The sequence below is a fragment of the Trichosurus vulpecula genome, chromosome 4, assembly GCF_011100635.1.
Source record: "Trichosurus vulpecula isolate mTriVul1 chromosome 4, mTriVul1.pri, whole genome shotgun sequence".
Lineage (NCBI taxonomy): Eukaryota > Metazoa > Chordata > Mammalia > Diprotodontia > Phalangeridae > Trichosurus > Trichosurus vulpecula.
Genome location: NC_050576.1, coordinates 433,397,195 through 433,419,793, shown reverse-complemented (window position 1 = coordinate 433,419,793; position 22,599 = coordinate 433,397,195). Strand labels below are relative to the sequence as shown.

Here is a 22,599-nt window from a genome sequence, read left to right as displayed (position 1 = left end):
TATGGATGTGGATGTTATATAAGATGTTAACTTAGCTGCTTTGCCCTCAGAGGAAAATCAATCAATAAAATTAAAAGGCTGGAAAATTGATGGGTTTTTTTCCCCTTTTCTCTCCAATCAGCAAACTCGTGGTTGACTGATTTTTGGTAACTGAGAACACAGCCCAAAGAGGATAGTTGAATGCCTACCTGCTGGGGCCTCGGCTTGTAAGGGGAGCTGCATTCTAGGTCTGCCAGGATACTGGTCAAAGAGTCAATTTCTGCATCCAAACTGGAGCGACGCTCTTCAAGGGTCTTGCTTCCAGGATTCACCTGCAAAGGAAAAAACTCAAGGGTCAAGGAAAGCATTGCAGTTGCTGGCTTGTCCGAATGATGTCAGGGCTGTCATTTTGATTTCCCAACTTCCCCTTCCCTCCCCCACACACCTACTAAATAGCCTTTTGTTGATTTTGTTCTTATAGAAGAGAATGTTGTTTCCCTTGATAGAATGCAAATTCCTTGAGGGCAGGGAATATTACTGCTTCTTTGTGTTTGTCTCTGCAGGAACTAGCAGAGTGCTACATGCAGAGTGGCACTTACTAAATGCTTGGTGACTTATCAATTGATGCAAGGCTCTTGAAGCACTTTCCATTAAAAGAAAATCCCATTTATGATCTCCTTCGAAATGCCCAACATTCCTCAGCTATAGGAGGAACAGGTACCAGTGAGCATATTCCATAGGTATATGACCCGCTTACTCAGTTGGTTGGTGACAGAACTAGGGTGGGGTGACAAAGCCATTGTCCAGGGTCCTGAATAAGTTCCCAACACTTGTAATGCTTTGACAATCCACAAAGATAAACCCAGTGCCTACTAAACTAGAGAAGCAGGTTTCAACATTTCTTGGTTCCAAGCGTTCAGCTTAGCTTAAGGTAATGCCAATGATATAGAACACAAAAGCACCAATAAAGCTTATTTTAAGGGAAAAAAATACATGGACATACATATATAATATGAACAAAAAAATATTATAGTATTATCATTATGGATGCTGACCTAAATTGGTGAAGGATATCTACGCATCTGAGAATCCCTCATACCAGTGAAAGCATAGGTACAATCCTCCTTTATCTACTTATCTATCTGTGAGCGCTCTAAATGCTCGGCTCAGGCACAAACACACACACACACACACACACACACACACACACCAAATTTGTCTGTTTCAAATTTCCACCCATGCCTCTTCTTTCTGTCCCTGGGGGCCAAAGATCTTTAAGTACTTCAAAATGGCTCTAGTGCCCAATGCTCTCTGAGCCTTCTCTTCCCCACACTGAATATCCTCATTTTCTTTAAAATTCAATCATCCATGGACTATCCAGACTACCATTATCTAAAGGCTCTGAACTTGTCTATGTCTTCTTAAGCTGGGGTGCCTAAAACTAATTGCAGAATGTAGTCCGAATATACTTTGCATTCAAATTATGAAAAAATGATCCCCAAGTATTCCAAGACTACTGGACATGAATGACACATCCTCATGAGAATGTACACTTGTGGGAAACCAAAGAGGGAGAACATTGAGAGATGAAAGACATCAGGAAGAATATTTCAAATGCAGTATATAGTCAGCCAGCCAATAAACACTGAAGGGCCTGCTACATGCCAAGCACTGTGCTAAGCATGGGAAACATAAAAAAAGAAAGATAATCCCTGCCCTCAAAGTGCTTACAATCTGAAGTCTAGTGGAAAAGACCACACAAAAGCAAGCAGGAGGCATCCAATGGCAGGGAAATCCCAAGCAGGGCAGCCAGGAGCTGTCTGGCCCAAGGGCCCCTCCTTCAATGATAATTTTGGAATTCATGGTCTGACCTACAATCTGAGGGATAGAGGGTAGTGATGAGGTGTGAGTACCAAAGCTGACTAGATCTGAGAAGATGATGATATTTCCCTATGAGGAATTCCTGGGGCATGGAGGAGAAATCAGAGCCCAGTCATGTGAGAATGAGGAGGATATATGGAAGAACTTACAAATTATAATTGAACTAAATCACTCCAGGATCTTTGCCATGCAAACCCAACAAGGGTCCCAAAGAGTTGGACATGCTTGAAATGAATGAACAGCAACAACAAAATGCAATGGACTGCCAGGCTAAGCTTCAAACCCCTTCCGGCTCTAAGACTCTAAAACATAATTTAGTTTATGGGAGACAATTAGGAGAGTGGGAGAAAAAAAAAAACTGAATTGAAAATTAGGCAACTTGAACTAAAATCCAAAGCATCTCAGTATTGCCTCTTACTAATTATTTCAAACTGGGCAAGTCGCTTAACTGGCCTCAGTTTCCCCACTTATAAAATAAGAGGATTGGAAAAGATCCCTTCCATCTTTCATCCACAGTCCTATAAACCGGTATTTCATGAAGTCTGCCATCCCAATGGCTAAGAAATGTCAAGGTCTAGAGCTCATTCCCACCTAAGAACCATACTCAGTGAGAAGAGCTACAGCTTCAAGGACATGGATAAGTTTGCCATTGAGAGAGACTGAAATTGCCTGTTGAGTTTCACGTTCTCTTGATGATTTACACAGATCTCCATTTCCAGTATTGCTCAATATGAAAGGAAGCCATGGTGAGAAGACGTATATGGGCATGAGCTTACACAGTCACATGGGATGACTTAATCCAACCACCCAATGGGACGAGCAGGAAACTGAGCCAGCGAAGGCCAGGACCTGCCTGAGGTCCCTCAGTTAAGAGGTGAAGCTGGCAATAGTTTCTTTTTTTTGTGTGTGGCAATAGTTTCTTATGACTCCCGGTCCTCAGGCTTTCTCTATCACTTTTGAGCCTGACAAATAGGAAATAAAACCATTTCAAACCTTGGGAAACTGGGATCTTGAGGCAGGAATGGAGAATAGCAACACGCTTCCTACTCACTCTCCAGTGATAGCCTGCTTCTTTTCCTCCAATCTCAGCTGGGGAAGGGGCAATGGAAAGTAAGGAGTCCTGGGAGGGGATGTTCTACCCCAAACAGCCTTGGCAAAGGCTGCCATGCTGCAGCAGGGAGAGAATCCAGTGGCGTGTCGGGAGGGGGGGGGGGGGGGAGAGGGAGCTTGCTTTCTCCAGGCAGCAAAAGAGGGAAGAGCAGTAAGTTCCCAGGCTTGGGGGGCTTTGTCAGAGCTGGAATCTCCAGTGAATCATGAGGAGCAGCAGTGATGGGAACATTTTACCAAAACCAACATTCCCCTTCTTGGAAATGGGCCAGGCAGAGGATGAGCCCCTGGAGATGAGGCCACACACTCAGCACCTGAATCCAAACCTGCTCTAACATGGTGGGAGCAGGCAGAAGTTGGGCTCTGCTAGCAGAGACACCAAGAACTGGCTCTCTACAAGAGCAGAGGGTCAGCTGGAGGGCACCAGAGTGCATAGAGTGCTGGGCTTAGAGTCAGGAAGACCTGAGTGTGAATCCAACCTCAGATGCTTCCTAGTTGCGTGATCCTTGGTGAGTCACTGAACTTCTGACTGCCTCAGCTTCCTCAGCTGTAAAATAGGGATAAGAACAGCAACTACCTCAGCCTCTCAGGCTTGTCATGAAGGTAAAATGAGATAAGATCTATAAAATGCCTGGCATACAGCAGTGGATATATCAGTACTTATCACTTTCCCCTTCCCTTCCTTCTTCCTCCACAGTGAGGCAGTGTGGAATCAGAGGACTCACGGTGCTTTCAGGTGATAGATGGGGAAACTGAGTCCTCCACGAGCCTAAGTGACAGAGACATTATCACAGGTTTAGAGCTAGAGGGGCCTCAGACATTATCTCATCCAGGTCTTCAGACCCAGCAGTCTGGGACTTTTAAAAAATATTTTGATAATCATATTTCAATATATTCTATTTCTTTTGTAATTCTATATATTTTATTCTACAAATTTTAAAACGTGATTCTAAGGCAAGGTCCGTGTATTTTACCAGATTGCCAAAAAGGGTCCATCACATACACACACACACACACACACATGCACACACATACACGCACACACACATGCACACACATACATGCACACACACACACACACAAACATGAAGAGCTCCAACCCAGTCTGACATCCGTATTTTACAGAAGAAATAACTGAGGCCTGGAGTAATGAAACAAAAGGGCCGCAATCACACAGGGAGGGCCCAGAAGTGGGATTTAAATGCAAGCCTCCAGTTACTCCCTAAGATGTGGCCTCATTAAGTGACTTCATTGCTGTTCACTTGCTTTCCATCATGCCTGACTCTTTGTGATCCCATTTGGGGTTTTCTTGGTAAAGGTACTAGAGTGGTTTGCCATTTCCTTCTCCAGCTGACTTTACAGATGAGGAAACCAAGGCAAACAGGGTTAAATGACTTGCCCAGGGCCACACAGCTAGTAAGTGCCTGAGGCTGGATTTAAAGTCAGGAAGACTCCAGACCCAGTGCTCTATCAACTATCCCAACTAGCTGCCCATTAGTTGACTAAAGGCTTACTGATTGAGCTCCTTATTACCTCTACTTAAGTGGTACAATAGAGACAAATGAGTACAACAGGAAGAATGCTGGATTTGGAGAAACAGAAGCCAGGCTGGAATCCTAGCCCAAGCACTTGTATGATCTCAAGCATGCAAGATTTCACCTTCCTGGGCCTCAGTTTGTCATCTGTAAAATAAAGGAAATGGACCAGACGGGCTTGGAGGTCCCTTTGAATTCAGAGCTATGGTTCTCTGATTCTTCTAGTCCTCAGTTTCCCCATTCATAGAACAAGCAGATCCTATGACCACAAGTTATTAACGCCATTTCCTAACTTGAAAATCCTCCTTCCAACATCAATGAGGGGTTCGGTCCAATAGCTCAGTTAGTCATCAAAAGGTCTGCACTTCAGGGCAATTGGGGATGAAGGATTTTGTCACCAAGTTTCAAAGCATTATGGAAGTGAGAGGCAGGAGTCAGCCCGATTCAAAAGGCCCCAAGCGGCACATCGGAAAGCCTAGAATGGGTCGCTCTCATCTATCCCGGGGAGCTTTGAAGTGGTTCTCATTTTCTTGATACCCATGGACCTTTCTTTGTAAAGTGGCTCAGACAGATAATTTTTGTTCTTGAAGAGATGGCTGTTCCATCAAGGGATGGGCTGAGAAAAGTAAATCATTAGTTGGCAAATATTACCAGAATTAAAGCACTGAAATATATGTGAATATTGTAAAAGAACACATCTAAAGGCCAAGCACTTAGTCCTCCCAGCACCCAAGTTACTGGATCTAGACAATGAGAATCAAAACTTTCCTCTCAAGATGTTAGGAAGTCTCACAGAGGCACAATGTATTACTGAGTAAAGGATGCTATAAAAAAGCAATTTAATGCTCCTTTGGAAAGATGGAAGCTCAGTTACATAAAAAGGAGAATACCATGGATTTCTTAAAGTTCATGAAACGGAGATGGGAAGCCAACATGCTGGATAATGGAATCTGATGTTAAAAAAAGTCACTGGATGGAACAGTGAGCTGAAGAAAACAAGATTAGACATATAGAGTTGAACAGAAATTTCAGCATATGTATTAAAAAAAAAAAGACCAAGTACATGACAATAAGACTTTAAGGAAAAGGAATTCACAAGAGAAAGATCTTAGGGTTTTAGTGGACCACAAGATCAGCAATTCAAGAGGCTGAAATGGAAACTAGAAAAATAAATTAAAAACAAATGCCACCTTATTTTGCTTTCCTGATGCATTTGGGATTACATTACTATGAGAAATTACCTCTGCAGATCAGAACTCTTCAATATCTTCTCAGTTTATGCAATTCCCAGTCATGTCTGAGGGCCTATGCAAGGGGTTTCATTTTTTCCTCTAAGTATTCTAAACTTTGTGGATAAAAGTGGAACCCTGGTGCTTATCTATCTGACATCCTCTATTCCATAAATAGCTCCCTTCTTTTTCTATTCATACAGAAGCTTAATTTTCCCTTGGGTACAACTTCTAATAGCCATCTTGATGTAGCCCATTTGCACTCAGTACGTTTCTCTCCATTGATCTGCTGAAAAACATAATACCACCATGTTTGTATGACCAAGAAAGCAATGATGTCACAAAGGGGAGTTTTTGTGCTGGGGAGCTGTGTGGGTTCAGTGAGAAGACATTTCCCGAATTCAGTCCATCCTTCTCATCTCCTTCTGTGCAGTCTTGGATCCACCTACAAGGTCTGCCTGAGAAGCTGAGCCATCACCAATGTGCATATTACACTCTCACCAACAGGTTTTGCCCACTTAGATTTTCCCTTGAGGATTCTGGGCTGCATTGATGAAGCTTTCCATCCTCCTGGGCCTTGGTCCAGTGGGAGCGATGTCATCTGCAAATTATCATACAAGCCACAAAGGCCTTACTGAGATGACTTCTATTCTGTTGAGGTGGCCAACCAAAGTCTGTGAGTACTAGCAGGTTCTGTGTAGATGCTTCAAGAAGGATCCCTGAATAGGCTGGATCCAATTTTCAAAAACCAAAAAACACCTAACATATTTAACTACACATCAAAATCTCCCTTTTTCTTTTTCTTCTAACTTGTTACTGATGCTCCATGTTGCCGTAGCAATCAACGTTTGCCTAGGCAAAGGCTGGAAATGACTCCCAAATTGGAGCGACTCCAATAGTGACAATATTTTTTGGTGATAATGTTTGATCCTCCCCTGGCACTGTGACCCCTTAACTTGCTTCTTGAAGAGAGTATTCATGACACAGACAAATGAATTTAGTTGTCATCTCCAAGTCCCCAAACTCTTTCATTTCTTGAACATGAATCATACCTTCCACATTCTGTACAAAAGTATATGTATGAATGGAGTCATCATTAGAAGACTGGCCACTAGGGAATAAGGTCTTTGTCTTTGAAAAAAAAAACATCATTTCAAAGGCCATCAATAGAAACATACTCTTGAGAGCACAGGGAAAATGTTCAGTCATGGGTGCCATATTTAAGAAAGGACATGACAAAATGGAGTACATCCAGAGAAGGTAAAAAGGATGGTGAGGGGCTTCCATTTTATCTGAGAACATTTGAAGAATCTGTGCAAGTTTTTGCTAGAAGCAAGATGACTCAAAAGCCACAAATGGTATGTTTTGGCTATTGTGTGGATGAAGAATTAATAACACAACTGCTAAGGATAACAGTGACAACAACTGTTCTTTGAATAACTTTAAGAATTGCGAAGTTCCTTGTATAGCATCTCACTTAAGTCTCAAAAGAAATCTATGAGGTAGGGACGATTACTACAATCATGTTGCAGGTGAGGAAACAGGCTCATGATGGTAAAAAGGCTTACCTAGAGTTAGACTTTTTTTTCTACTTATTCTTACATGTACTGGGATAAGGATTCATTATTTGGCAAGATCTCATCGAGTATGACTGGTATCGGGAAGGTTCAGGCATTGGAGGCACACTACTCCTTCCTCACATTCTGCCCTTGCCTATGCTGCCCCCGAGCCCAATTGGCACAGCTGAGTAGCAGGAAGCTCCCTCCTCCATTGCCTTCCTCCTTCATCTACAGCCCTAGCCAGAGCCACACAGAATCCATCCAGGTGTCTGGCTTGGTCATACAGCTTCACTAACTCTACTCCTTTGGTTCAGTGGTTCCCTAGTTGTGACCATCTGTCTTATCTCAGCACAGTCACCTGACCTACTAAAAAGACCTAGGGATCTTTGGGCCTAGCCCCTGCGCTTGCTTCTGAATCCTTTGCTCTTCCAAGCGCCCCAGCAGCCCTGTGGCTATGCTTTCAATGTATTATCTCCTCCAATTAGAGCAGGCACTATCTCCCTTTATTCATTTGTATCCCCAGTGCTTAGAAAAGTGCTTGGCACCAAATATGCACTTGAAACATGTTTTTTCACTCCTTTTGTTCAAGCTACTATGGGCAAAGTTCATGTGGCTTTCATCCACTGAGGGCTTTTTGATGACATTTTCGGATCTTAGCCATTTCCTACTGTTATTACTGCCATTACTACCATCATCATCATCATGGCCACCACCATCAATTCTGCTGTTGTTATCGCCATCCCTTTGGGTGTGATAAGGTTTTAAACTACATGAGTATAAGAGGTCTATGACCTGCTTTCATTTCATTCATTTTGACATAACATCATTTCCAGAAAGGCGTGCATGGACCCTATGGCATACACCATGACCATGGAACAACACTCACTCCAGACCTCTCTCAGGCCCCCAGAGTGTGGAGCACCCTGGCTCCCTCCTGACTGCATGATTTATTTCCTTTTGTTAGGGATGACATTTCATGGTTCGCTCATAGTGCTCCATCCCTTGGCAACTTGAGATATAATAAGTTGACAATTGTTCTTCAATCATTGTACCTAGAACCCTCTAGGAGAAGTGCATGGGATCACAACACATGCCATTCATTCATGGCTGCAGGATAATGTCCCAATCTCACTGCAAAGAATAAGCAGCCAAAAGAAACAAGGAGCAGTAGAATCATGGCAACTCAGAGCTGGGAGGCTCTGTGACCATCTAGTCCAGCTAATAGCCAAAGAGGGAAACAAGCCTAAACATTCTCTTGGAAATTTCTACCCACTGATGCTAGTTCTGCCTCAATCTGACCCTCTTTCAGACATCGGTCCTCCAAGCAGCTAAAGACACTTTATATGTTCTGTGTAAGTCTTCCCTCCTTTACACTCCTTTATCTGATCGTCATCTGGCATGACCTCAGAGAGGCCCTTCACTTTCCGGGTTTCTTGCTCAGGACACAATCCAGTTTCTCAACAGCATTCCTTAAACATGGTGCCCAGAAATAAACACGGTATTCAAGTGTGGGTGGACCAGAGCAGGTGATGGAAGTCATATCGACTTCTTCATTGTCGTCTCAGTCTCTAATGGTACATGGTCTAATGGTACAGTCTCTTGTGTGGCTGCCACATCACACCATGGGCTCATAAGAAACAAGCAGTCCAGTAATGGCCCCATGCCACCCCTGGATACTGTCAGAACAAAATGCTTTTAATCTAGCTCTCTCCCCTCATCTTGTACTTGGGAAGTGCACGTTGGGAACCCAAAAGAAAGCATAAAAATCGACTGGTTTAATCTGATCTTATTCTACTTGGCTCACTATGAAAGCCTGCTGAGATGTTCCTGGATCCAACATGTTTGTGCTCCTTCCCAACTCTGTGCCATCTGCAAGTTTAATAGGCATGCTATCTATGTATGGATAAAGATCCAAATCACTGATAAATCTTAAAAAGCACAAAAAACTTCTCTTCTGCTAGAATAACTGTGAGGTTATATAATAACCAAGTTGGGAAAGGGTGAGTCAAGAAGAACATGGACAGACATGGACACACATGCACATATGTGTGCACATGTATATGCATATACATACATGCATATATATATATATACACTTGATCTTCATTTCCTTGACTAGCTGGCCCAGGTTAATCACAGGAACCCACTTCTTGTTTTGTGTGTATGTGTGTGTACTGTATCATATCATATCTACATACATACACATGCATGTGTGTGCACATATAACAATGCATATATATATATGAACACATACATGTGGGCGCGTGTGTGTTTGCATTCATATGCATCTATGATTTAGTCATCTTCTTCTTAACCTGTCCTTTCCCAATTTAGTTATTAGACAATTCATATGCATCTACATGTATGTGTGTAACATATGTGTGTAGTATAATATGTATACACACATGCATGTACATATGTATACTTACACATACATACACATCTGAGAAAAAAGGACTGAATCATAATAGCATAGATGTAGAACTAGAAGCAACATTAGAAGTCAGCCCACTGAATCCTCTCATATTTGCAAATGTGGAAACTGAGGCTCAAAGTGGTTAACGGATTAGCTTGGGATCATTCTACCAGTAACGGTTGGAGGCAGGATTTGAACTCAAATGAAACTCACTCCTGGGGCACAGCTTCATCCACTATACCCTGCTGACTCTCTGGTAGACAAAGGGGCTATGTGCCTCACCTAACTTCACCTTCTGGATGAAGGGCAGCCTCAGGAAGTGCTTAGCACAGTGCCTGGAATACAGTAGACTCTTAATAAATGCCTGTTGATTGATTGTCTGACAAGAAGAGAACACCCTCATGGTAACTTCCACGGCACCCATTACTGCATAAACAAAACTACCACATCACCCAAGCTCTCCTATCTAAAATGGTCTCAGTTGCCAAGGTGCCAGAAAATCCAGGAATTAAAGACAGCACATGAACTCCAGAGGGAACTTTAGACTCTCCTGTGCTTTTGACTGGAGCATTATGAGTGAGCAACGGACTGCCTTCCTCATCACTGCTTCCCATCTCACCTTCACTCAACTTCATTACTCCCATATTGGTGATATTAGTGAAAGACCAGTCATTGATGAGGCAAACAAATAGAAAGGCAAGTGAAAAATGGATCCAACTGAGCAAATGTGTGATCATGTTTACTTGCTGCTAAAATGCTAACTGCAACCCAGGGGCTTGTTGTTCGTCTTCCCACTTTTGTTTGCATTTCTTTAAATGCTCAATACTTTTCAACAAAATACATTGGGGTTGGAAAGACACCCACTTTTCTCCCCTCTTCTACTGCCTCTGTGGGCCGGGAATTCCCATATGGACTCAAAAACTTGCTCACTTGAAATTCTCCTTACCAACACTGACAGCTCCAGGGAACTCAACCAAAACAAATGATGGGAGATCTGAGAGGGGAAGGATAATTGATGTGGCTCCAGTGAGACCAATATGCATGATAACATCAAGGATGACCAGAAAGAAAGTCCACTATTGTTCCTGCCAGGAATAAATTGAAGAGAATGCTCAGTGGACCTTAGGCACAAGGGAAAAGAAAAACTCAGATATGGAAAATAAAGGGAAGGAGTAGAGTTGGGTTGGTGGTTCTTCCAGCTTATAACCTTGGAATTACAACCACAAATATGCTGAAGTTATATTCTATTGAAGTCAAGAAAAATAGTGGGGAGCTCAAAATGAAAAAAAAAATGGGGACCCACAACCATATCACTCAAGGGGCTTAGGTCACAGTTACACAAAGTTACGAAGATCTTCACCATAAGGCGAAAGCAGAAGACGGAAGGGAGTGGTCAGCATAGAGAAGACAGGTATACTTTTAGCTGATCTAAAGTTTAGATTGTATTTTATTTACTCACTTCTTTTTAGCTTTAGCTCTGAGGTTATTTTATCAAATTGTGGCAATAAGGGATTATTGATTAAAATCTGGAAAACAATTTAGAGATTATTGGCTACTCTCTGTTACTGGAGAGAGAGACAGAGACAGAGACAGAGAGATGGATGGATCTAGGGAGATGCAGGGGACCAAAAAGGCCACTGAATCAAGTTCTTTCGTTTTCATGATGAGAAAAGTGACACCCTTGGAGACTGAATGATTTTTCAGGAAGCAAGCAAGCACACATGACCTCTGGCTTCACTTCTCTCTCCTCTCAGCCATGCCAGCACAGTTAGGCATTTCCTCAATAAGACACCCCCAGCCTTGACCCCCTTTTATCCTTTTCTCTCTGATGCCTCTGCTGTACTACTTCAGATCTCATTCCAGCTTCTCTTGTCTCATTCTGGCATTCTTGTCTCCATCATCTGGCATGAATAACTATGCTGGAACTCAGATCTGTTGGCCCTGCAGAACTAAGATTTCTCATGCCGGGGGACGGAGCCAAGATGGCGGCTGGTAAGCAGGGAATAGCTTGAGCTCCGTACCGAGTCCCTCCAGAAACTGATAAAAAAATGGCTCTGAACCAATTCTAGAATGGCAGAACCCACAAAACAGCAGAGGGAAGCAGGGCTCCAGCCCAGGACAGCCTGGATGGTGTCTGGGTGAGGTCTATCCCACACGGAGCTGGGAGCTGGGAAGAGAGTGGAGCAGAGCCCAGCCTGAGCGGCATGGACCAACAAGACCAGCAACTGGGCAGAGCATACCCTAGTGCCCTGAACCAGTGAGCTGCAGCAGTTACGAGACTTCTCAACCCACAAACACCAAAGACTGCTGAGAAGGTTAGCGGGAAAAGCTGCGGGAGTGGAAGGAGTTCGAGGTTCGGCTTCTAGCCCCGGGGGCATCGGAGGTGGGGCAGCTACAGCTGTTGCTGCTTCCGGCTCCAGGCCCACCTGGTGGGAGGAATTAAGTGGCGGATCAAAGCAGGGGTGCACAGCCTGGCGAAGATCTAAGCCCAGTTCGGGTTGGGGGTTCTTGGGGAAGAAGCAGTGCTGGTGTGGCAGAGCTGGCACCTCCCCCCCAAACGTGGAACATAGAACTCATTAGTCTACAAGCAGTCATACCCCACTGAAAAACTCAAAGGTCAAGTTAGCTGGCTGGGAATATGGCCAGGCAGCGAAAACGCACCGAGATTCAGTCTCAGACTTTGCATTCTTTCTTTGCTGACAAAGAAGACCAAAACATACAGACAGAAGAAATTAATAAAGTCAAAGAGCCTACAACAGAAACCTCCAAGAAAAACAGGAACTGGTCCCAGGCCATGGAAGAGCTCAAAAAGGAGTTGGAAAAGCAAGTTAGAGAAGTAGAGGAAAAATTGGGAAGAAAAATGAGAAAGATGTGAGAAAACCATGAAAAACAAGTCAATGACTTGCTAAAGGAGACCCAAAAAAATACTGAAAAATACACTGAAGAAAACAACACCTTAAAAAACAGACTAACTCAAATGGCAAAAGAGCTCCAAAAAGCCAATGAGGAGAAGAATGCCTTGAAAGGCAGAATTAGCCAAATGGAAAAGGAGGTCCAAAAGACCACTGAAGAAAATACTACTTTAAAAATTGGATTGGAACAAGTGGAAGCTAGTGACTTTATGAGAAATCAAGATATTATAAAACAGAACCAAAGGAATGAAAAAATGGAAGACAATGTCAAATATCTCATTGGAAAAATCACTGACCTGGAAAATAGATCCAGGAGAGATAATTTAAAAATTATTGGACTTTCTGAAAGCCATGATCAAAACAAGAGCCTAGATATCATCTTTCAAGAAATTATCAAGGAAAACTGCCCTGATATTCTAGAGCCACAGGGCAAAATAGAAATTGAAAGAATCCATCGATCGCCTCCTCAAATAGATCCCAAAAAGAAATCTCCTAGGAATATTGTCACCAAATTCCAGAGCTCCCAGATCAAGGAGAAAATACTGCAAGCAGCCAGAAAGAAACAATTTGAGTATTGTGGAAACCCAATCAGAATAACCCAAGATCTGGCAGCTTCTACATTAAGAGATCGAAGGGCTTGGAATACGATATTCCAGAGGTCAATGGAGCTAGGATTAAAACCTACAATCACCTACCCAGAAAAACTGAGTATCGTGCTCCAAGGCAAAATATGGATTTTCAATAAAATAGAGGACTTTCAAGCTTTCTCAGTGAAAAGACCAGAACTGAATAAAAAATTTGACTTTCAAACACAAGAATCAAGAGAAGCATGAAAAGGTAATCAAGAAACGGAAATTGCAAGGGACTTACTAAAGTTGAACTGTTTTGTTTACATTCCTACATGGAAAGATGATGTGTATGATTTATGAGACCTCAGTATTAGGGTAGTTGAAGGGAATATGCATATATATATATATATATATATATATATATGTTTATGTATATATATATAAGTGAATGTGTATGTATGTATATATCTATGTGTATATGTATGTATGTGTATGTATGTGTATATATATATGTGTGTTATTATATATACATATATATATATATATATATATATATATATGTGAAAGAGAGAGAGCAGACACAGGGTGAGTTGAAGACGAAGGGAAGATATCTAAAAGAAATAAAATCAAATTAAGGGATGAGAGAGGAACATACTGAGAGAGGGAGATAGGGAGAGATAGAATGGGGTGGATTATCTCGCATAAAGGTGGCAAGAGGAAGCAGTTCTATGGGAGGAGGGGAGAGGGCAGGTGAGGGGGGAATGAGTGAACCTTGCTCTCATCAGATTTGGCCTAAGGAGGGAATACCATACATACCCAATGGGGAACCTTACCCCACAGGAAAGAAGAGGGAAGAAGATAAAAATAAATGGGGGGGATGATGGAGGGGAGGGCTGATGGGGGTGGAGGTAGTCAAAAACAAACACTTTCAAAAGGGGACAGGGTCAAGGGAGAAAATTCAGTAAAGGGTGATGGGTTGGGAAGGAGCAAAATATAGTCAGTCTTTCACAACATGAGTGTTGTGGAAGGGTTATACATAATGATACACATGTGGCCTATGTTGAATTGCTTGACTTCTTAGGGAGGGTGGGTGGGAAGGGAAGAAGGGAGAGAATTTGGAACTCAAAGTTTTAAAAATAGATGTTCAAAAACAAACAAAAATGTTTTTGCATGCAACTAGAAAATAAGATACACAGACAATGGGGTGTAGAAATTTATCTTGCCCTACAAGAAAGGAAGGGAAAAGGGGATGGGAGGGGAGTGGGGTGTCAGAGGGGAGTGCTGACTGGGGAACAGGGCAACCAGAATATACGCCATCTTGGAGTGGGTGGGAGGGTAGAAATGGGGAGAAAATTTGTGATTCAAACTCTTGTGAAAATCAATGCTGAAAACTAAATATGTTAAATAAATTACATATGTTATCTCAAAAAAAAAAAAAGATTTCTCATGCCTAGGTAAAGCTTGTCATCAGCCTTCACCACTCCTGCTCCAGAGATGCTGAGCATAATGGGAGAAATCAACTCCATACAGAATGATGGCACCTGAGTGAAGGTGAGTCATCCCCGAAACATGGAGCATTCAGAGAATCACAAACTTAGAACAAGAAGGGGCTTTCAAGGTTATCTAGTCAACCTCTCTCATTTTATGATGGAAAAAAAAGAAGTCCTGGAGAGTCAAAACTAACTTGGCTAAAGTCAAACCATTTGAAAGTGACAGATGCAGGATTGGAATAGCTGTTCGTGGATTGCCAAGTCAGCATTTTAAGGGCATCCGACTGCTTCCCAGTGATCTCATACTGCTTATTTTACTAACATTCATATGCTGCCCATGAAGAGCAATGGTTGTAAGTCATGTGATGCTACTCTCTGAGAAGAACCAGACTGGCAGACAAGGCCATGAGCAAAGGACAGAATGCACAGTGGGTGAGAGGCTACAAGAGCATGGCACCAGTGACAGCACAAACATACAACCTGGGGTAAAAGCATCAATGACAAGAAATCAGCAATGGCCTAAATGATGAGAGAAGATGGGCCAATCCAGTGGTAAGACTGGCAATGGCTAGCCAGCCCAAGGTCTAGAATGGTGATCTAGAGAGAACTTCAGAACGGAATATGGTCTCCAATGCCTTGAGTAGGCCTCATGGGGAAGACATCAACCACACAGGTTGAGAAGGTGTGGAGAAACCTGGAACTATAAAAGTGGACAGAGTAGTCACACAAGTGAGATCATTGGCAGATGGGAGCTTCTAGGGAGCACAGCTAAGTATGGGCATCTAACCCATTTAATAACCCTGTAAGACCGGCCAGTAACGTTATGCTCACAATTTCTGTATACTGACTCAGTGTTGGAAGGGAAAGGAAACAAGAGAGGAAGTCATATACATCTTTAACAAATAAAAACGGCCTATTTTTAGATGAGTTCTAACTGCTGTGTAGCTAACATAGGCTCCGCTCTAAGGCAATCTGTCATGAGTTATTCCACTGCCATTTCAAAGGGGGGAGAAAAGGGAATTTGTGTGGCAAAAAATAGTTCCTCAGTGAAATCACATTGGTTCCCTCTTTCTCTCTTGATGAAACCTCAAACCCACGAGGCACAAATTCCTTAACCTCAACTATGCATGTCAAAGGAGAATGGAGGGTAAGAGGCTGGAGTCAGCAGTACTAGTAGGAGCCTATGGCACAGTGGGCAGAGGCTCTCTGTTCCAAAGGCTACAACACTGCCTTACAGATGGTAGCATCAGGTTACAGTTGAGTTGACAAGTTGAGCAAAAAAAGAAGAGATAAGGCTAGAATATTATCTGTCTGATCTCTTCTAGTCTTCCTGTCCTGCTCCCTTGTCTCTTTCACTACTCCACACATTTGTCTTGATTTTCATGCTTGGTTCACCCTTTAGGGGACCTTGCTCCCCACTTAGGTTGCCACAGGTGAGCTTGAGGGTCTACAGAATTCTGATTGAAGAATCACTTTTTGACATTAGAAGGTGATGCCACTAAGTGCAAAGTCTTATGAAATGGAATATTAGACAAGGGTGATGCTTCATGACCCTAAGGCTTCCATATTGAATCATCCATAAAGTGTTCATTTCTCTTCCTTCTAGGATGAATCCTGTGATGGGTATCTCAATGCCTCTTGCATTTGGATATTCATGGACCCATACCTGTGGGCTATGTTACAAGACAGAGCAAGCTTGAGTGGCTGAAGCCACCATGTAGCTCAGATGGGTACCTCTATGGTCACAGAAACTCAAGTTGCATCAAGCTACCAGATAGGAATAGAAATCTGCATGGTCATAGTAAAAGATTCAATCAGAACCGAAATAAGTATTAAAGGACTTATGAATACAATATCAACATGCTCTTCAGAGATTGGGGCTCAGCCCTGAGCAAGTGGGAGTAAAAACAATCTGAGAGTCACATTCCAGTTATGGAGGGTCTCTGGCACAGCCAGAAGCCTGGGAGGATGCAGTAATGTAGCACCTCAAAAGACATGTGAAGTATTTTCTCAGGCACAGAAGGAATATTGTCTGGGTGCCTCTCTCTGTCTCTTTCTCTATCTTTATGATTATCTTATTTTCTGTGTGTGTCTCTGTGTGTGTGTGTGTGTGTGTGTGTCTGTATGTCTGTGTGTGTGTCTATATTTTTCTGTGTCTGCCTGCCTTTCTCTGTCTCCCCTTTCCATCCCTTCCCTCTCAATCTCCATCCCCCCTCTCTTTCTTTGTCTCTGTCTATTTTTTCTTTCTTTCAAAGTAGTGAGCAAAAAGGCTACCTCTCTGCCCACTCTTTTCACCAGGCACCACCAAACCTACCATCCCACATAGCTCTCTTTATACACCCCAACATACCCAGTTATCCTCCTAACACAATCAACATATTCACTAGGCATATAGTCCAAAGAGATTGAAAATTATGGCATCTTCACTCTGACCTGTCTGTAAGGCTTTTAACAGCACTAGAGATGGAGTTGCTGCCCCTCCAATTAGCCTCTGTTACACAGTGTTTTTGAAAATTAATATGGTATCCAAGGTAACTGTCAGTGAAATGGAACATTAGATTAACAAAAGCACTATAGTCCCTGACCATTTTGTCCATGGAGGAGCTCATAAAGGACAAACCAGATTCTTGCTTCTAAACTGGGATGCTACTACCCAGTGGTTTTCCACTGTTGAATGTCCACTTATGCCTCTTAAAGGGAGTGAAATTATCCACTGCCTCATGGAAACAGGAAGAAAAATCACTGGATTTGGAGTCAGAGAATTCCTGAGTACCTGTGTGGTCTGGGTCAATTATCTTAATCACTTTGGGCCTCAGTTTCTCAACTATAAAATGAGGGAAACAGACTAGTTCAGAAATCAGAGGCCTGTGTAACACACACACACACACACACACACACACACACACACACACACACATGGATAACTGCATTCAATATAATTGATGCACTGAAAACCACAATTCTGAGAAGGGGTGGCACAACAATGACTCCCCAAGAGATCCACGCTGAAAAAGGTTAAGAACCCTCGGACTCATTTCTGAATGTCCCATCCAGTCCCAGATGCTAGAATCAGCCAGATTGCTCCAGGTAGCAGGTATGAGTCTTGAGCTTTCCAAGGTTAGCAGAAGGACTCAGAATCAGAAGGAAAAGTGTGATTCAGTTAACAGAAACCTTGATGCATAGGATGGCTCACTACAAAACAGCAGCCCCTTGTCACCTTCAGCACCCACCATTCCAGTGGAGCCTGATTCCAACAAAGGCAGCCAGACAGGCACTCCACTCCATCATTCAATTAACATTTAGGAAGCTGCTGCTACTTCTCTCTACCTCAGTTCCATCAGCTAGAAAATGAAGATGATAACAGCTCTTACTGACTGACCAGGGTTGTTGTAAGGATCAAATGAGATCATATTTGTGAAGCATTTACCAAAGTGCTTGGTACACAATAGGTGCTTAATAAATACATAGTCCTGTCCCTTCTCCTACTATGCACCAAGCATGGTGCTAAGCACTGGGGACACAAGAAGGGCAAAAACACAATGCCTGCCCTCCAGATGCGTACATTCTAAGAGAAAGGACAAACTGTAATAAGCATATACTTACAAGATGTATATAAGGTAGATGAAAAAAGTATCTCAAAGAAATTAAGGATTGGAGCAGAAATAGATCAGGAATAAAAAAAAAAAACTACTTCTAGATGCATGGTCAGTGACTAGGATCTGAAGGGTCTTCCAAGACACCATCGATTCTGAATCCATCATGGCTCCAATGGGCAGAGCCCCATTAGTGCATGGGAAGAACCCCATTAGTGCACAGGAAGAGCCCCATTAGTGTATGGGCACTCTTGTTCTGCGTGACAACCTCTTAGGAGCCATGCTGTTCATTTCTTCATATGTGATAATTATGATGCCACATGATTCCTTCCTTATTCCTTTACTTTATCGGGGAGAGATATTACCCTGTCAAGATTACAAAAAATTTTTTGCTTGATGATTTTCAGATGTTTTTTAAATTCCTTTTTCTCTTATTTCATATGACAAAGCTATATTTAACTCACGATCTACATAAGTTTGTGTTTTCTAAATTACTTTTTTTTAAATTTTCAAGTCCTTATTATATTCAAGAAGAATAAAGGTCAGTATAATGGACTACTTTTTCTTTTTACATTTCAATCTTAAAATATAAATTCAAGTGTTAAAAACAATAGCATGATACACTCGCTATTCATTTTAAAAAGGTACTGTTAAGATTCTGACAAGAGGGGAAAAAAACATTTTCAATTTGACATTTAGAGGGTTTTTTTTTCCTTTTTTAAATACACACTATTACATACCTAAATATTCATAGCAGAATTTTCTTTGTAGCAAACAATTGGAAACAAAGTTGGGGCTCATCAAATGGAGAAGGACCTACCAAATTATGATTTGTGCTTATCCATCAACAAGCATTTATTAAGCACCTTCAGTTATCTGGGCCTGTGCTAGCCAAGAAGAACAATACAGCAAATTGAACAACCTGTGCTCTACGAGAACACCAACGCTCTGGAAAAAAAACAGCACAAGAGAGGAAACAAAGAAAGATGGAAGCTCTGTAGGAACTCCTGCCCCGCTAAGCACAAAGAACGCTACGAAGTGTACAGTAATGAACCAAATACAGGCTAAAAGGCAGCCATTTTCTGATTAATAAGAATGAAGAATCTCAGGCCCTAGAGAAGAGAGAATGAAAAAAGTATCTTTCCTTCCAGTAGAAGGATAGACAAATGTGTAGAAAATGGTACTCACTGCCCGATGCAGTGACTATATCAGGGGGTTTTACATAATTATTTTCCTTTATGATAAGAGAGAGTTAATTCAGGGTAAAAGAATAAGATGGGCAGGTCCACTCTGGTAATGATCAGAGCACAGAAGAAAAAAATCCAAACAAAAGCAAGCATTTAAAAACGAGAATCAATATAACTTTGTCTTCCATTTAAAATGCGTGTGGATTGTGTATGTTTTTGGTTTGGTTTTTTTTTTTTTTGCACGTTGTCTCTCCCTCATCAGAAGGTGAGTGCTTTGAAGTCAGGATCCGTGTTTTGTCTTTCTGTCCCCAGCACTCAGCATGATGCTTGGCGCCAAATAAAGATTGAATGAATGGAAATGCTTACCAACTGATCAATTGACTTTCAAAAATAAAAACTGAACTAGAAGGAAAGGACTCCAACATTTGTCTCCCAGGGCCCAAGAGACCCCAATATTACACTGCTGATGAGGACAAAAAAGGGAGTAATTCTGTCCTGAGAGTCTCTAATAGCATAAGACATTTGTCAAAACGCATGCAAAGACATTCAATATTATCATCTTTCTTTGTCCCCCGGAAAATCTTAATGCCTTGTTTGTTTTGACATTTATCGCATGTACTGGAAAGAGATTCTGCAAATTCCTCATCTCCCCATGACCTATGTGACTATCCAGTGGCTGCTGACTAGAATCTCCAAAAAGCAAAACTAACGCAAACACGGCCTCATTAAAACAACAGTCAAGAGAAGGCCTCTTTGTAAAGCAGAAAGTGCTCCTGGAGAGATGTCCTCCCTAATTGGAGAGTGCTTCCCCCTTGCATTCCAATGCCCTACTCAATGCAGAAGCCAGACCTGGGCCTTCAGTCAGCCCCTCAGATGGAGGCCAACAGGAAACAGCCTCCACATACAAACTAGGCCTCTCTTCCCACAGCCTTTCCAGAGGTTCACTGCTCTGAGATGTGAGCTCAGTTTGGTTTGTGATTTTTAGGAAAATATAGCGAGTTATTGTTCAATCCTTTCATTCATGTCCGACCCTCCATGATCCCATTTGGGCTTTTCTTACAAAGCTGCTGGAGTGGTTTGCCATTTCCTCCTCCAGCACATTGGACAGATAAGGAAACTGAGGTAAAGAAGGTGAAGTGACTTGCCCAGGGTCACACAGCTAGGCAGTGTCTGAGTCAAGAAGTCTTCCTGACTCCAGGATTCATGCTCTAATAGTAACAACAAGAACTAACATTGACATAGCACTTTAAGGGCTACAAAGCACTTTACAGATGTTATCTCATTCAGTCTTCCCAGCCACCCAGGGAGGCAGGTAATAAGATTACACCCATTTTATAGGTAAGGATACTGAAGAAGGAGAGTGACTGATTTGACCAAGGTCACACAGCCAAGAAATGTCTGAGGCGGATTTGAACTCAGGTCTTCAGGACTCCAAACCCAGTGCTCTATTCACCAAACTACCTGACTGCCTTTCTCAGATATGTAGACAGATAAATAGATAGACATAATTAAAGACAGAGAAAGATAGAGACATCCAGGCCTTAGCACAGTGCCCAGCATGTAATAGGTGCCCATCAATGTTTATTGACCAATTGATATGGGTGTGAATAATTATGTTTATCTATATATCTCATTGTGTACATGTATGTGTCTGTCTGTGCACATATACATGTCTCCCAAAAGAATCCAGACTCACTGAAGTCTTCAGATACCTCCGATGCCTAGCACAGTATCTGGAAAATAATATATACTGAATCCATACTTGTTCATTGATTGTTAATGAGAAGAGCTTCACAGCACAGACCGAAGCACAAAACCAGGGACCATTCCTTATGTTATTAAAGCCACAGGACCAGACAATGGCAGCCTCTTAGTGCCTTTAGGCCACCTGCAAAGATGGCAAGTTGAGCTAGGTCACCACTCTTGGTCCATATATGCCCAGTGTCTCCCCTGAGAAAAGAGTCAGGTCTTTGGGATTGGATACTGTTTCGTTCCTTGTACTTGTATCTCCAGTATCACAGTGCCCAGCACACAGTAGGTGCTTAATAGATCTAGGATGACTGCTCAATTGAAGTTGCAAAACCAGTACCAATAGGCATTGGTCAAAGAAGATTCTTCAGAGAGGTTCTCCCTATATCAATAACACTGGAAGTCGTGAAAAAGAACTAATGAAAACACCACCAGCAACAACTAAAAGACTGGATAAACTTGGGGAGCTAGGCAAGAAAGAAATCACCACAATCATTCAGGGGAATCTGGAAACACTTCTGAAGGGTTTACTGGAGAACGAGGCTCTCCTGAGGCTCAGCTGTTCTGACAGTCAGTCTGCACTGGACAGCGCCGGGTATCTGCCATTAACCCTTATCAATTGCACCTCAACTTTCAGAGGACTTGATCCTTCTGGAGCTCATATGCCTTTATGTTTCAGGATGGCCTTGCTATACAACTCATGCTGACAATCTCTATCAATGCTACAAGGCGTCCATTATCAGCTTCTTTCTATTAGACTGTTCTTCAAATCCAATCCGATGCATCAGAGAGGATAGCTCACCAGGGTGCTAACCGCAAGGCAATGCTGTTCTTGGCTCCTACAGTACTCTCAAGGGGTCTCCTAAGGCCTAGAGAAATTGGAACCTCCCTGGGAGAGGGGAGGAGGAGAGCTTCCAAGAAAGAAGTGACATGGCATTGCAGGTTGAAAGAAGAGAATGTCACCATTTGGGGAGTAGAGACTTTGCTATTTTCAAGGCCACTCCCCATAATTACGATTTCACCAGATGCTCAAGCTCAGGAGAGATAATCGAGGTGGAAAATATTTGTCAAATACCCCAATCACTTCAAATAGTTACAGAAAAAATGTGATGCTTGTCACTACAGTTTTCTCCTTTTGCTTCTTTTTAGGACTTTCATGTAAGGCATGACTTGGATTCCGTACCTGATCCTGCCTATTTCTTGGTGTGCCATCCCTCACACCTATCTTAATCCTTTTGCTTTAATCAACTTCTGGTGGCCCAAGCCTGGCTAATGTCAATGCACCATATGGCAGAGAAGAAGTGACTCTTGGTGGCATCTCTTGGATGCATTCAATACAAACTCTATCTTAACTTGTCTTCATTCTCATACCACTGTATTCTCTACTGAAAAA

At 42.3% G+C, this 22,599-nt stretch overlaps 1 protein-coding gene across 1 annotated transcript in view; it reads right to left on the bottom strand.

Moving 5' to 3' along the window:
• Window positions 1-22,599, bottom strand: part of LOC118846457 (LIM domain containing preferred translocation partner in lipoma) — a 507,446-nt gene that overhangs the window by 317,929 nt on the left and 166,918 nt on the right. Inside the window, exon 5 of the mRNA XM_036755013.1 lies at window positions 189-311. Within this exon, the coding sequence (XP_036610908.1) occupies window positions 189-311 (123 nt within the window). The remainder of the gene's footprint in view (window positions 1-188; window positions 312-22,599) is intronic.